The sequence below is a fragment of the Phocoena phocoena genome, chromosome 2 (genome assembly GCF_963924675.1).
Source record: "Phocoena phocoena chromosome 2, mPhoPho1.1, whole genome shotgun sequence".
Lineage (NCBI taxonomy): Eukaryota > Metazoa > Chordata > Mammalia > Artiodactyla > Phocoenidae > Phocoena > Phocoena phocoena.
The window spans coordinates 10,682,780-10,695,622 of NC_089220.1; the positions used below are offsets into that span (position 1 = coordinate 10,682,780).

The 12,843-nt window shown below is 37.4% G+C and overlaps 1 protein-coding gene across 2 annotated transcripts in view; it reads right to left on the reverse strand.

The window, feature by feature from the left end:
- UNC79 (unc-79 homolog, NALCN channel complex subunit) overlaps positions 1–10,966 on the reverse strand; it is a 216,357-nt gene extending 205,391 nt beyond the window's left edge. For both annotated transcript variants that reach the window (XM_065871451.1, XM_065871450.1), the window contains exons 1-2: positions 10,854–10,966; positions 3,773–4,077 (exon numbers count right to left, since the gene is read on the reverse strand). In XM_065871451.1, the coding sequence (XP_065727523.1) occupies positions 3,773–4,019 (247 nt within the window). In that variant the 5' untranslated portion in view covers positions 4,020–4,077; positions 10,854–10,966. The remainder of the gene's footprint in view (positions 1–3,772; positions 4,078–10,853) is intronic.
- Positions 10,967–12,843: the final 1,877 nt, after the last annotated feature.

The following is a 12,843-nucleotide window of genomic DNA, read 5'->3' on the forward strand; positions in this document are numbered from 1 at the left end:
TCCTATCAAGAGTTCTGCAGAGTGCGTACACAGTCTTTGATGAATGATTGCATTAAGAAATATACAGGGCTTCCCTGGTGGCACAGTGGTTGAGAGTCCGCCTGCCGATGCAGGGGACATGGGTTCGTGCCCCGGTCCGGGAAGATCCCACATGCCGCGGAGTGGCTGGGCCCGTGAGCCATGGCCGCTGAGCCTGCGCGTCCGGAGCCTGTGCTCCGCAGCGGGAGAGGCCCACGTACCGCAAAAAAAAAAAAAGAAAAAAATATACAGTTGATTCGTGAACAACACAGGTTTGAACTGTGTGGGTCCACATACACATGGATTTTTTCAATAAATATAGTACCTGTATCTTCATTTTACAGATCTTTAAATCAACTAAGTGTGGGGAAAAGTTTGTGTTCAATTACAGATCACAATAAGTGGAACCCAAAGAACTAGGGTCTGAGTCCTGATTCTATCCAAACTGTCTCAGCTCCCAGCCCTTAGGTGAGTCATTTATTAATTCCTTTGTTTTTGAGGCAGAGAGAGCAGCAGAGATTGCAGATTTTCAACTGTACGGGGGCTCAGTGCCCCTAACCCCACAAGTTGCTCGAGGGTCAACCATATCTATGATGTGAGCTTTTCCTCAACACCTTATCCATCTTCAGTAGTACTTGGTATTCATATTACTCCCTGATATCATAAATTACAAGCACTTTCCAAGTGATTAACGAATCTTGAAATCCTTCCAGCATTCTTACCTCTGTTACGTTTTACACAAGATCACTGTGGCACAGCGATGTTAAATTATTTTCTCACGGGAATTTTTAGAAAAGTCAAGGGCAAGACTGGGAATAAAACCGTGCTATTTCTGCTCCATCGACCGAACAATCCTCCTACATCTGGAGTCCCGGGCAATGAAGTAATCTGCGTCTTCCAGCACAGCGGCCGATTCAGCACGCACCAAAGAAAGGAAGCCGTAAACGGATACTGCATGACCCTGAGCACTTAGTTATCAATGATCACAGAAGGACGTGCCACCTAATAACAATCTTTCTATCAACATTTTTAAGTGACGGGAACAGTACCTACCTCACTTCAGTGGAAGGATTGTTAGGTTTAAATGAGAAAAACGTAAAGCGCTTAACATAGCACCTCACGTGTGCTCCACAAATATTAGGTATTATTATGAATATTAATATATTATTATTACCTGCACAAGGAGTAAAAATAGAGGACATTCAAAGAATCATAACGATTTAGCTTTAGAATGCATGTAAACTAAATCCCATTACACTGAATATATATTTTGATGTCTCTGGATCTCCTGATATACAGGTCACCAGCCAAGACTTGACAATGAAGACTTTTTCTCATTTTCGTATCCATCATAAAAGAAAATCATTAGACTTGTTTGTCTTGTAGCAGATGCGCCTTCTTTGTGCTATTTTGATGCCTAATGTTAATTCTGATTATCATTAGAATTAATATGCCACCTCAACAAGCACATCAACTGACAGCCGAGAGGATGTGGCCACACTGCCCACTGGGGAGTGAGGGTCAGTCAACCTTGGGCTCAAATTGATAAAATCGAACAAGTGTAATCGAACAAGGAATACAAGTGTATTCCTAAGAACTGACTGAGTCTGTGCACGTAAGACACCTCAGCTGCCTTTTAGCCTAGTTACAGAACATTGGCACTGAAAGGAACCTGAAGCCCCCCTGGAATATTTTTTAAATGAGGAGACTGAGGCCCAGAGAAGGGAAGTGATTGCCCAAGATCACCTGAGAGTTAGTAGCTGAACTGCAACAAAAATGCAGCTCTGGGGCTTCCCTGGTGGCGCAGTGGTTGAGAGTCCGCCTGGCGATGCAGGGGACACGGATTTGTGCCCCGGTCCGGGAAGATTCCACATGCCACGGAGCAGCTGGGCCCGTGAGCCATGGCCGCTGAGCCTGCGCGTCCAGAGCCTGTGCTCCGCAACGGGAGAGGCCACAGCAGTGAGAGGCCCGCGTACCGCAAAAAAAAAAAAAAAAAAAAAAAAAAATGCAGCTCTGCTGGGTACAGTACAAGTGCAGTGGTTCTCAAACCTGGTGCACAGAAGAATCACCCAGAGAGCTAGTTAAAAATTCAGATCCTCAGGACCCACCCCTCAGTCATTCTTATTTAGAAGTTCCAGCTTGGGAACCAGAATTCCACGTTCCGAACTCCCTCCCTCGGAAAGTCTGATGTCATTCAGATCAAAACAGGGTTGTATTGGTTTTTAACCTCTAAGGGATGGTCTAGTGAGTTTTTCCTATCTTCTAAGATCTGTTATGCAGAACACAGCCTATAGATAACAGTAAAGAGGAAGGTCACAAAATAGCTGTGGGTAAAAGAGCAAAAATACAAATAATCCCCCCTGAAATTGTCACAATTTACACATTAACTGAATGTGAATGCTTTTATCTTAATCAAGGGGCCCTAACTCAGTGGCCCATCCCAAGACCAGGCAGGTAGTCACAAAGGAAAAGCACTGACAAGTTCACCACCATGGCAAGCTCCGGGAATATTACATTCAAAGAGTCATCTCCTTTAAGTTCTGAGCTGAGATAGGATCACAATAAAAGTGACTAGACTCAAACAGCTACAAAATTGTACAATAAGCAAACTCACAAGTTTCTACATTTTTTTATATTCACTGTTATACAGAATTGTAAATATAAGAAAAAACAAATTAATAATCATTATTTCATCATTTTTATAAAAGAAGATTTCTTTTTTAAGTTCAGAACACATCTTACTAAATAAACCATTCAGCATTCTCTTAGGAAAGTTAGCCATAATTAAAAGACAAAATAACCTCCACCACCCACCCATTTCTGAAATTCCAATTTTTTGGACAGTGAAACTTTGGTTATCATACCTCTATGGACCAAATTATCAGTGCTTTAAAGTTAAGACAACTGGGGTATTAAAAGCTCATTTGCTGCAAAAGTCATTTTTCTTACTGTATGATTTTTCATTTGATTCTCCCAAATATAATATTGAATACTTAAGCAGTAGATATTATTGTGCTCCTTTTTATGGGTTAGAAGAATTTGGTAAGCATGCAAGATAATGAAATTTACTAAAGACACACAGTAGAAAGAGGAAGAGTTAAGAAAAGAAGCATGCTCTTAGGCTTCTGTCCTAAAGCACCACTAAGACTGTGTAGTGTATACCATACATGGCATGCATATACTATATATGGCATATAGCACCACTATACACTGTACCACTTGGTCAACATTTTCTAATAACTATTGATTGTTTGTTAAATTTGGAAGAGTTCTTAGAGATTCCTTATTATCTAACCTCCTGGGTTTAAAGACAGGAAAAATGAGTCCCGGAGAGATTCTGTGATTTTTTTTCCCAAAAATCACAGAATTAGTCAGTGGATATGACGTGCCCTTTAAGCTCCACCTCATACATTTTCTGCGGGGCAAGTTTTTAAAACTTAACCCTCAAATCGTAATTTCAACCAGAGTCTCCCTGATAAGCAGATCAGGGGAGAATAGGTAAGTTCCTTTTATAGTCTTCCTCCTTTCTCAAGCCCATTCCCCCCACCCATGGGGGGACCCACTTGGGTAACATCCCTCTGGCCATAAAACAGCAAAAAAATGATAATAAGGGAAACACCATAATTAAGTTTCAGTGTAAGAAAGGTTTTAGCCGCACAGAGACCTTTCAAGCAATTTATTATAATAACAACAACAGTCCGTAGCATCTATAAACATACATGTACATTTTCAAAAGTTTTGATTAAATGCTCACCATGTTGGCCATGCTGTAGTAAAGGAACTAGATCCAGGAGAGTCACCAAAGTCACGTAGAGGCCTTGATAGTCCAAAGAAGGGTAGTCTGACAAGTGAGCATCACGACTTTGCAGGCCACGTTCAGAGGGAGCATCTCGCAGGACGCTGTAAAGGAGGGAGCGAGTAACAGTAGGGTTGATGGAACTGACCTGCGGTCTTAGAGATGGGGTGAGTGGGAATGGCACAGGAAAAAGACACATGGTCATGGGCACTGTCAAATTGGAGGCATCTTGGTTTTCCTTCTTCCCTGTGCGGGACAAAATGCTGTTGGGGGGACAAAGAAAAAAAAGAGACAACAAAGACACAAAGAACAGCACATTACATTGAAATGACACTCTAAAACAAATAATAAAACACCAGATACATCCCACATAAGATGCAATTGCCACACCAGCAGCATCTACAAATCTAGTACGGGTCGCAGAGCTTCATGCGCAGAGATACCAATAACGTAAGGCTTATTTTGTGGAAGTTGCATTGCATCTCATGTGTTATCTGGCTAGTAAGGAGCAAAAATATAAAAATGCATGTTTCAGTGCCAAACCCATGTTTTACAGTTTATTGATTTGATGAAGGCGAGGTTTCCGGAAGGGAAGAATGATGGCTTTGTCTAACGAGTTAGAGCTTTCATTGCTAATTAAAAGGAGCTTTCAAAGCAAAGGAAGTTTTCAGCAAGACTATCTTAATCAGGTAAAGAAAAACTTGCAAAATATAGGTATGGCACTTGCAGAAACATGTTTTAGCAAAGAATAAACATGTGTGTTTATTAAGAGAGTCTTAAAAATCACATGTTTATTGCATCAAAATAATGTCTATATGTATATTATGATACTGTTTCATGACATTCTGTCAGTATCATTTGAGATAATGAAGTTTAAACAGGCATATGAATTTAGAAATAATACATATTTCTAAAATGTTAGCTAAACTACATTGGAAAAGCTATAAAATAATATAGAGTAGATGGTCCATAGCATATGTTTGTGAACTAATGATAATGGTTATTTATGTGTGTTTTTTAAATTTTGCATGTTGGGGAGGAAACATTTTATTTTATGAATACAAACAGAGATTTATTAAATAGTTACCTTCAAAATTCTAAAGACTAAGCAAGCAGTATCTGTCATATAGCTGCACGTCATACAATAAGATCTCATATATATATTACTGCCGCTACTTACGTTATTATTCAACAAAACTCACTAAAAACTAAAGAAAAGATAATTTACAAAGTTAAAAAAATTTTAATGGAAGTAAAAAGAAATTCTTAAAAATAAATTGGCTTTCTTTTAGCACTAATTTTTAAATAGAAACCTTTTAGTAAAAGCAATAAAGCAGAAAAGTTGCTAATTTAAAAATAGAAGAAATGACTGCTTAGCCAAATGTTTAGTTTTTTTTAATTAGGTTATATTATTTAATCATTAAGACATTATAATGGTAATATCTATACATTATACTGGTAATATCTGCTGGACTTACGAAGTGCTTTGATATAGTACACTTCGATGTTAATCAAAATAGATAACAATTTATAATTGTTTCATTACATAGAAATAATCTTATCTTACACTTATTCTATGTGCATCAAACATTACTAAGTTCTTAGTTAATGGTATTACATTTACAATTTTACAGTGGTGTGAAGAACTGGTTAGTGTCAAGCATGCTCGCTATTTCAAATTTACATTTATTTTTATTTACTCTTAGTGCAAAATATGTTACAATGTAAGAAAAATGACTACATGCTTTTTATTTGCCATGTGCCTAATTTACCTCGATTTCCTTTGTCTTCTGTTACCCAATGTCCAGGGAAAAACAATTAATAATAATAAAAATAACTTCAGAATAGTTATATAATACTTCTTAGCAATAAATAACTTAAGATTTAGTGTAACTTTTTTATTTTTAAAGGGATTTAATTTACCTTTTTTGTGTGTGATGTATTTAACTTTGTAAGCTTATACTTTACAATGGGATAATATCAACATTCCAGTTACCCCTGCCTGCCTACATCTATTATAAATACCATCAGACTTTATACTTTCCTCATATAACTCAATTACTCCTAAAAGTAGCCCCTTTAAATGTTATATTCTTGATAAACCCACTCACCAAAAATCTGTTTTAAACCTGTAGGATTTTATCCCACTGAAAATTCCCTTAAAATCACAATGGATGTAAGTCAGAAATATTATTTCCCAAACTTCAGCCCTAAATTAGCCTACTACCAACATCCTTCCAAAATTGCAACATGTGGCTCTTATAGAAGTGGCACGGAAAAACAATACTTTGCCTTAGAGAATAAAATTAGTTGTAGAGCATACATTAATGCTTTTCTCTAAATTAAGTACATTGCTCTCATCAAACGTTTCCTTGGTGGGGGAAATATAGCACATTATTCTTTTCAAATACACAGTAGTATTTTTCCAAAGTTTGATATAATTTAACAAACATTAGTGAAATCAACTTTGGAGGCTCTACATTGGTATTTTTCCCTTCCTGTATATGCAGGGTTTCCAAATGATAGCAGCACCAACTTCATATACGTAGGGAAGAAAAAACGTCAGCACTGAAACAGTAAACTTCTTTCTCACTGCTTTTAGATTTAATAAGTAGGTGAGGTTGAGAAAAAAATGGCTGAAGATGAATAATCCATGAAACCAGTTTTAAATTACCATTCATGTTTCAATGTAAGGAAATGTTTTCGTTTGTGCAAAAACTTAAGAAGGGCTCATGAATAAATGTACAATGCATTGTGATTTCATGATGTTTTGTGAAGTTTATTCATTAAAAAAAGGAAACTTATTTCCCCAACCAAACTGTCTAACTTGGGAATGATAAAACCATCTTCCCCATCTGAGATTCTTTCCCAGAGGTCTGTACACCCAACCAAAAAGAATATTAAGAATGCCCTGCTCAGAAGAGTCTGACCCAGCAGACAACTCTTCACCTTTCCTCTTCACTCCTGAGATCCTCTTTACCAAGCATTTACTTCCAACATCAAGAGAAACCAAGAGAAGAGGAACACTGTGGGTGTGGGGAAAGATGAGGAGTCGCCCTGAGGTATCTATAGCACAGAAAATTAATATGTCATACAAACTTTCTATAAGATTATGAACTTTGACATTTGAATTAGATCTATGCACTTCATAAAATTTACTTGATTATGCTATGCTCTAAAGCTACGCTGTGGACAATAAATCAGTCATTTGAAGGTCTGTATTTTGTTCCTAAGCCATTAGATATTAGAATTCAATTAAGATTATCGAACTGAAACTAGAATCCCTTTTAAAAACATATTAAACATTTACTAAAGAGTTAGCAGCAAGTAGCTTTCCCCAAACTCAATGATTTTTTTTAAAAAGATTGTATGTGCTAGCAGTTCGAATGGCACCAGAAGAGTGATCTGGAGAAAGGAATTCCAAAAGAATGTTTGAAACAGGAAGACTAGAAGAAAGCCTTTAAATGTTCTCCCAGATAAAAGGCAAGATCCCTATAGAAGACCTTAGATGTTTAAAATATGGTCCCAGAATGCTTCTAATATAAAATGGACAGACTCCTCTGCAGCCATGAGGGGAGATTAAACTAGATGATCTTCATAGTCACTTCTAATGCTAAAAGCAAACAAAACACTAAACTCTGAAGTTGTGTATAAACTGTGTGTCCATTGCCACACTTAGATCCCTACTAAGTTAAAATGAGGACACCTCAGCACACATAAAAAATCTTACCCAGGACCCTTGGTCACTGCTAGATTATGTAAATGCTCTAGAAGAGTTCCTGTGATGGATGAAATTTGGACTCAAGTCAATTCAATTCAACAAATACTTACTGATCCCCTTCTAAGGACAGAACATTGCTCTAGACTCAAGGGCTAGCAAGCTGAGTAACACAGAGGACTTGCCTTATGCTCACCTAGAGTTTGGGGAACCTCCATGAACTCTAAGTCCAATAATAAACTAAGTGGACCTATGTGGACTGTTCAACTGCTGATATAGTCAATTATGGTCTCTATATTTCTCTGCAAATAATCTCTCCTCTCCTATGGATTAAATTAATTGAAGTTAAACACCTAGCCTAATCTCTGCCTTTGAAAATATGTACAAACCTCTACTGAAATCAGAGAGAGCTACGTGCATGCATGAATACCAAATGACTATTACTCTAAAAATGCAATTGTGACTTAAATGATGCTGCTGGAACTTCAAGTTGCATATTTTAACCAAAATAATTTTAACTTCATTGAGAATACCCAAAGAGAAAGACAGAGGGTTACTCTGTGAGAATTTAATGCTTCCTTGTTTCTTTCCAAGAACCTGAATTCTGAAAGCAAGAAGTGCTTCTGAATGTATATAATAAACTATATAAAATGCAAAGGAAACCATCTTGTTTGTAAGTAGAAAGCATTACTGTCAAAGAATCTTGGACACCAAATACTTAGACCATCTTATTTGTCTTGAACTTTCTAACAGCATAAGTAAAATGAAGAATTATAAATATGATTATTACGGATGTATAAACCAACGGTAAGAATGATGAAAATGACCATAACTTGGTCTAATACACAGGACAATAGTTGTAAGTTCTGTATTACTGGAATTATTGGAAAGTAAACAAAAGAGACGAAAACTTTTTTAAAAGTGAGGTAGGCAAAGAGAAGAAACAAAATGCATTGGGTTCAGCCCAAGAGTTGAACCTGTGAGTATTAAAGTCCAACCAGGGACTTGTGACAATCCTCAGTGTCTTCTTTCTTCCTCCCACTTGACGTGTGTGTGTCCTATAGGCTGTCAACTCTGCTCTGACCTACTAGCCACAACAAATTGCTGAGTGGGAGATAGTGCTAAAACATCTGGGAATTGAAACACTGTCCACATCACCTCAGGTATAGCTCATCACCTCAGGTATAGCTCAATTTAACTTTCAAAAGGATGGGGACTTCCCTGGCAGTCCAGGGGTTAAGACTCCACGCTCCCACTGCAGGGGGCATGGGTTCAATCCCTAGTCAGGGAACTAAGATCCCACAAGCCAGGCAGTGCGGCCAAAAATAAAAAAAGATGGTAAATCTTTGCGCCAAGCACTTCCTTTCCTCCCTAGATCTCAAAGAGAGCCAAAACTATACTCTATGGACTCATAATGGATGCCAGCATTCTCAAAGGCCAAACCAAGTTTTTACTAAGAGAAGTGCCCCTGGGTTATGATAAGCAGCAACAGTAAGGAGAAGCAGTGTAGCCTAACTGTTCAGAGCGTGTGCTGTGGATTAGGACTCCCAGGGTGGAATTCTGGTTCCAACGCTCACCAGATACGTTAACTTTGAGCAGTTTAACCACTCCGTGCTTTCATTTCATTATATATAAAATGGGTATAATAGTAAACTTATTTAATAGAATTAATATGAGGGGTTAAATGAGATGACACATGTAGAGTGCTTGACATGTCATTTCTATTATATATTATAATATAATATTGCTAGGATAATAATAGCTATTGGTTAGTACTACCATTCGTTGTGGCTGTTGATATTGTCTCCCTTTGAAAATGGACTCAATTGCATAGAGTCTTTCCCAACAGCACTTAAATAAACGATTTTAACACTAGTTTTACCATTAAAATGCTGTCACCCATGATCATATTCTAATGATTCATTGCTCAAGAAAATGGAATCCTCATGTCTTGCAAACATGACTTCAATATCCCAAATTTCTTAATTTTTTGGCACCATGACTAAGACCTAAGCAGCAAGTTTCAAAGTGCCAACCAGAATGTCACAGTTTCTCTGCAAATGGAATTCGTAATTTGCTTCCTACTGAAAAGTGTCTCTCACTTAGAGAGCTTTCAGAATTTGTGATAAAGGAAAGTGTTTCCCGTTGAGAACCCTGACCTCAAAGACAAAAGGAGAATTCAAGAGGACAGAATCGGATGCCTTGGTGCCTTATCTGATTATTACTGTGAAAACTGAGCTAATTATTCCACTGCCATTGGAAAAGAGAAATGTCCTATAACAAGGTCCTAAACTTACTATGTAAGTATGAAATCTATGAATCTGATAAACAGAATCCCTTTAACATAGAACAAGGACACTAAGGGTTCTAAAGAAGAAGAGACATTCCAAAGAATAAGAACACAGAGATAGTGGCACTGAAGGCTAGGAGCTGACTTGATCTAGTGAGGCTTCTTTCTACAAGGCATTCAGTCCGCCCAGGGCAAAGCCTTAGACTGCTGGGAACTCCAGTGCCACTACAGTCGTTCTGAGCTGGTGTTCTTTCCCTAATGCCTATCTTACAAAACTTTTGCTGTTATATAGCTGAAAGAAACGGGTTTCTAAAATCAGATTTGGAGTGAGGAGATCAGGATAATGGAGGAGACCAAGCCTTAGAATATAATGGAAAGTGAAGTGTGCTCTCACCTCTTCGATGTTATTTCCCCGACAATTGAGTCTTTACCTGAAAGGCTCACCTTTGTCTGCCTGTTTTTCCTAATGAGAACTCTGAGGCAGATGGGTCCTCCCTGTCTCTACCTTATAGTCAAAGCAGACAGTATAAAAGGGTGGCCGTGGTTTTGTTTGTTGTCCTCCATATCGATTGTAAAGCATATTGAACACTTGAAGTGTTACATGGATTAAAAATAATTGTTATTATCATAAATTATGCTTCGAGAAATAGGAAATACTACTGATGAGCTTAAAATGCTTCGTAATTCTGATTTTCTTTAAGACCGTGTTTCCTGTTCTTAATTTTAAGCAAATGTAGGCTCTCCTTTTAATTCCACTCTATATTAGTGCCAAACATATAACTTTTATCACTATATAAATCTCTTGAAAAGGCGTTCAACCGAGGAAAGCAGGCAGTAGCCATTTTTATCAGTTAGGCCTCTGATCTCATCTGCTATATACACCCAGAAAGCTTGAGTCCAGACTCTTCTGGCAGAGCACTAGAAAACATAAGGCCCTTCAAGACTTTCAGTTCGATAAAAATTTAGGTCCCAATCAATTTAGTAGAACTACCTAATAATTCTTTCAAAGGACAGGATATTTTAAAGCTTACCTTAACAAGGTCTGAGAAAAGTATTTCAGGGTGTTTGCGATATCTGTTCCCGAAGGTACAGGATAAATGTTGTGGAGAACTCGGTTATGATATTCCTGTAAGTACCGGATCTTGGAAGCAACTAGATAAAAGCAAAAAAAAAAAAAAAATAAAGAAAAAATAAAGAATCATCTTATAATATTTATTAGGCATAGTTATTTTTTTTAATGATCAGATACAGGAAGTTAATCAGTATTTTAAGGAAAATATGTACATTTTTACTGGAATTCCATGATGGAAACAATTATAAAAGGCCTTTAATTTACTTATAATTGTATTCCACACACAAAATTAGTTATAGTTATCTGGCTTGATATCCTAGTCACAAATTAGCCGTTACTTTTTATCACTAAGAAAGGCAGTACTCCAAATCATCCTATAATCACCCCCAAGTTAGCTTATTATTAGCAAAATAATAATAGATATATATCTCTGCCACCAGAGAATTATATTTAATAGTGCTTAACTAAAAGTGGAGAAAACTCAAAAGGTCTTTCAACAACACTAAAACTCCTAAGACATAGGGAATCCGTTGCAAAATAGCAACAATCAAAACCAGATTTTTAACACAATAAGGGATCATAAAGTGTGTTTAGTGAATGCTTGAGCTGTGAGAATTGTTAAAGTAGATTAACTTGGTGAGTATTAAGTAAGAATGCAATGACTGTGTGGTAACAAATTACAAAAAATGAATGTCACATTTTTCTTCCAAGTAATTTCATAAATTAGGAGACTTCCTAATAGCTTTCTGAGCTTGGCTGCCCAGATCTTCTCAAGATTCAGGAGGGACTAAATCGGCTTATTTACCCTCCTAGACCTACCTGGAGTCACCAGCATTGTCCACATTCCTGACCTGACCTTTGACCTGGCAGCAGTGAATGGCCCAGTTCTAGTCATTCCTCTTTGCAAATCCCAAGGGGCCATGATGATCAACGTCTCTCAGGTCTCCTCTTCCACAGAGCTCTCAACACTGTCCATTTGTCCTTTCAATCTTTAAGGCTACCAAAGGAGCCTTTTAGGTGGTATGGCTCACTGTCAGCAGTTAACAGAAGACATATCAAGTCCTGGAGAAGCACGGCCTTGCTGTTCCCAACAGCCCACGGAAACAAGCTCCTGGATACATTCTAACTGAAATGCTGGCTTAAGCAACTTGAAGAAAGTCAAAATGCTTTTGATAGGCATGGGACGTAGAATCACAGAATGATGAGACAGCAGAACTAGAAGGACCTAAGTTAGAGACCTTTGCCCATAACCATTTCATTTTAAAGGTGGGGAAAATGAGGCACATAGGTAGTCAACGGCCGAGCTAGACTAGAACTTATGAACCCTGACTCCCATCCAGTGCTCTTTACACTATGATATACTCTAGAACACCATCTGAAATGAAGTCAGTATGTAGACAGATAGTGGGTGTTCACTGCATGACATCAAAGCAGTTTTCAGCTGTTATTAGGTTAATTATAGATTCTAAATCTCAAGTATACCATTTATCAGATTTGCCTTTTTTCCCTCCTACTATCTGCACTGTTTCCATAATATGGTTAGCATTTTCCCACACAAATAAGTCTACATTGTAGATAATAACTATATAACTTGAGTTTATATAGCACATCACCTCTGAAGAAAGCAACAAGTTTAAATCCATTGTCTCAATTAACCCCAATAAGTGTTTGGTTGTAAATAATCTTTTTCCTGAGATGATAAAAATTTAGGTAAAAGTAGATGATAGTTGAAAATGTTTCAGTTACATAATCTACAAAAATCCATTTTCTTCTCCATGTTTTTGATCTGCCATTCATCATCTTTTTTAAAATTGCATTACAGGGAACCCCTATATTAATACATAGTTCTGAGATCCAAGAATTTGAGATATGTGCTAGGCCAGCATACACTTTCTGCATACCCGCCATCACAATAATGCTTTGTTACTGTGACTTTTCTCAAGCTTTAA